Source organism: Nicotiana tomentosiformis, chromosome 5 (assembly GCF_000390325.3).
Source record: "Nicotiana tomentosiformis chromosome 5, ASM39032v3, whole genome shotgun sequence".
NCBI lineage: Eukaryota > Viridiplantae > Streptophyta > Magnoliopsida > Solanales > Solanaceae > Nicotiana > Nicotiana tomentosiformis.
In genome coordinates this window covers 105,475,270-105,478,245 of record NC_090816.1, presented here as the reverse complement: position 1 = coordinate 105,478,245, position 2,976 = coordinate 105,475,270, and the positions used below count along the sequence as shown (strand labels likewise).

The 2,976-nt window shown below is 48.3% G+C and overlaps 1 protein-coding gene across 1 annotated transcript; it reads right to left on the bottom strand.

Moving 5' to 3' along the window:
- Positions 1-1,981: 1,981 nt before the first annotated feature.
- On the bottom strand, positions 1,982-2,653 carry LOC138892937 (uncharacterized). Its single transcript, XM_070176696.1, has one exon. It carries the CDS (start codon positions 2,651-2,653, stop codon positions 1,982-1,984), a length of 672 nt encoding a protein of 223 aa, XP_070032797.1.
- Positions 2,654-2,976: the final 323 nt, after the last annotated feature.

The following is a 2,976-nucleotide window of genomic DNA, read 5'->3' as shown; positions in this document are numbered from 1 at the left end:
AATCTTCAGCGCATGAACAATGGTAGCCAACTGTAAGTCATGGACAGGGTAATTCTTCTCGTGAACCTTCAGCTGTTGTAATTCATATGCATTAACCTTGCCACCCTGCATCAATACCGCACCCAGACCAATACGAGATACGTCACAATATACTATATAAGATACTGAACCTGAGGGTAACACCGATACCGGTGTCGTAGTCAAATCAATCTTGAGCTTCTGATAGCTCGCCTCACACTCGTCCGACCATCTGAACGGGGCACCCTTCTAGGTCAACCTGGTCAACAGCGCTGTTATAAATGAGAACCCCTTAACAAACTGACAGTAATAACCCGCCAATCGAAAGAAACTACGGATCTCTATAGCTGATATGGGTCTAGGCCATTTCTGAACTACATCAATCTTCTTAGGATCCACCTGAATACCCTCTGCTGATACAACATGACCCAAGAAAGCAACTGAACTCAACCAAAACTCGCATTTTGAGATATAACTGGTTGTCTCTCAGAGTCTGAAGAATGATCCAAAGATGTTGCGCATGCTCCTCTCGGCTGCGGGAGTAGATCAAGATATCATCAATAAACACAATCATAAAGGAATCCAAGTACGGCTTGAACACCCGGTTCATCAAATCCATGAATGTGGCTGGGGCATTTGTTAGCCCAAATGGCATCACCAGAAACTCGTAATGCGTATACCGAGTCCGAAAAGTTGTCTTAGGGACATCAGATGCCCTAATCCTCAACTGATGGTAGCCAGATCGCAAATCAATCTTCATAAACACCTTGGCACCCTGAAGCTGATCAAATAAATCATCAATCCTCGGCAATGGATACTTGTTCTTGATGGTGACTTTCTTCAACTGCCGATAATCCATACACATCCTCATCGATCCATCTTTCTTCTTCACAAACAACACAGGTGCACCCTCGAGCGAGACACTAGGTCTAATGAAGCCCTTATCAAGCAGATCTTGCAACTTTTCCTTTAATTCTTTCAACTCTGGCGGGGCCATGCGGTATGGTGGAATGGAAATGGGCTGAGTGCCCGGAGCCAAATCAATGCAGAAATCAATATCCCTATTGGGTGGCATACCCGGCAGATCTGTAGGAAACACCTCCCGAAACTCACGAACTACCGGCACTAAATCCATGGAAGGAACCTCCCCACTAGAATCACATACATAAGCCAAATAAGCTAGACACCCTTCTCGACCATATGCCGAGCCTTCACATAAGAGATAACCCTGCTGGTGGAATGGCCAAGAGTCCCTCTCCACTCTAATCGAGGCAACCTCGGCAAGGCTAAGGTTACCATCTTGGCGTGACAATCTAATATAGCATGATAAGGTGATAGCCAATCCATACCTAGAATGACATTAAAATCAACCATATCGCGAAGTAAAAGATCTACACGAGTCTCAAAGCTCCCAATGGTGACCACACACGAACGTTAAACACGTTCTACAACAATAGCATCTCCCACTGGTGTGGACACATACACAGGAGCACTCAAGTGAATCACGAGGCACGACTAAATAGGAAGCAAAATAGGATGACACATAGGAGTAAGTGGATCCCGGATCAAATAGAACTGAAGCATACCTACTGCAAACTGAAACAGTACCTGTAATAACGGTGTCAGATGACTCATCCTTAGGCCTGGCTGGAAAAGCATAATACCGGGGCTGGGCCTCACCATCCTTAACTACATCCCTATGACGGACTCTAGCTGGCTGGTCTCCAGCTCTAACGGCCTGACCCCCACCTCTAACAGTCTGGCCTCTACCTCTAGCTGCCAGAACCTTGTCTCTAGATGGCTGAGCATGTGGTGCAACAACTGGTGCCAGAACCATGGCACGATAACCCTGATGATGTGAGCTGCCCGATGTCTGAGGCCAAAATCTAGCAATGTGCCTCGGATCACCACAAGTATAACAAGACCTCGGTTGATGTGACTGCTGGCCGTGAAACTGACCCTGTCAACCTGAGTAACCCCCCAGAAAACACTGGATCGGAAGTGCACTAATAGGGGCCGTTGGTGCACTGTAGGCTAGCTGGTCGGAATAATGCATCTGAGGGCCACGACTACCTAAGGCACCGTGGGATGCCTGGAGTGCTGAATGAAATGGCCTGGGAGGATGGCCTCTGCCATAAGTACCCCGACCTCGAGATGAGGCTCCACTGAATCCACTGGAGTGACAAGGCCTCTTATCCGACCCCTGACCACTCCCCTGAGCTAAAAGCATCCCGACTCGCCTGGGAACATTGGCAGCCGCCTGAAAAGAAATCTCATTCCCAGTCTCCTTAGCCATCTGCAATCCGATAGGCTGAGCAAGTCCATCAATAAACCACCTCACCCTTTCTCTCTCGGTAGGAAGTAGAATAAGAGCATGATGGGCCAAATCCACAAAACGAGTCTCATACTTAGTAACAGTCATACTGCCCTGCTGTAGAAGCTCGAAGTGGAGGCTATGCTCCTCTCTCAATATGATAGGGAGAAACTTCGCTAGGAAGAGTTGAGAAAATTGGTCCCAAGTAAGTGCAGGCGACCCAGCTGGTCTGGTCAACAAATAATCTCTCCACCATTTCTTGGCAGAACCATTCATCTGAAATGCAGCAAAATCGACCCCATTGGTCTCCACTATACCCATGTTCCGAAGAACCTCATGACAGCTATCGAGATACTCCTGGGGGTCCTCTGAAGGAGCACCACTGAAGTGAATTGGAAAGAGCTTGGTGAACTTGTCCAATCTCCATAAAGCCTCAGAAGACATAGCTGACCCATCTTCGGCTTGTGCCGCAATAACCGACTGAACTACTCTGACTGGCTGAGCTGCTGGAGCCTGATACTGGGGAGGTATCTGCTCCGGAGCAGGAGTAGTAGGAGTCTGGGCTCCTCCTCCAGCCTGAGAGATGGTTGGTGCCATGGGAAATGCGCTAGTCTGGGCCACACTCTCCATAAGGCCCACCAAAT

Bases quoted from the DNA above. Each gene is read 5' to 3' on its own strand.
- LOC138892937 (XM_070176696.1), bottom strand. From the start codon at position 2,653: ATGGGTATAGTGGAGACCAATGGGGTCGATTTTGCTGCATTTCAGATG.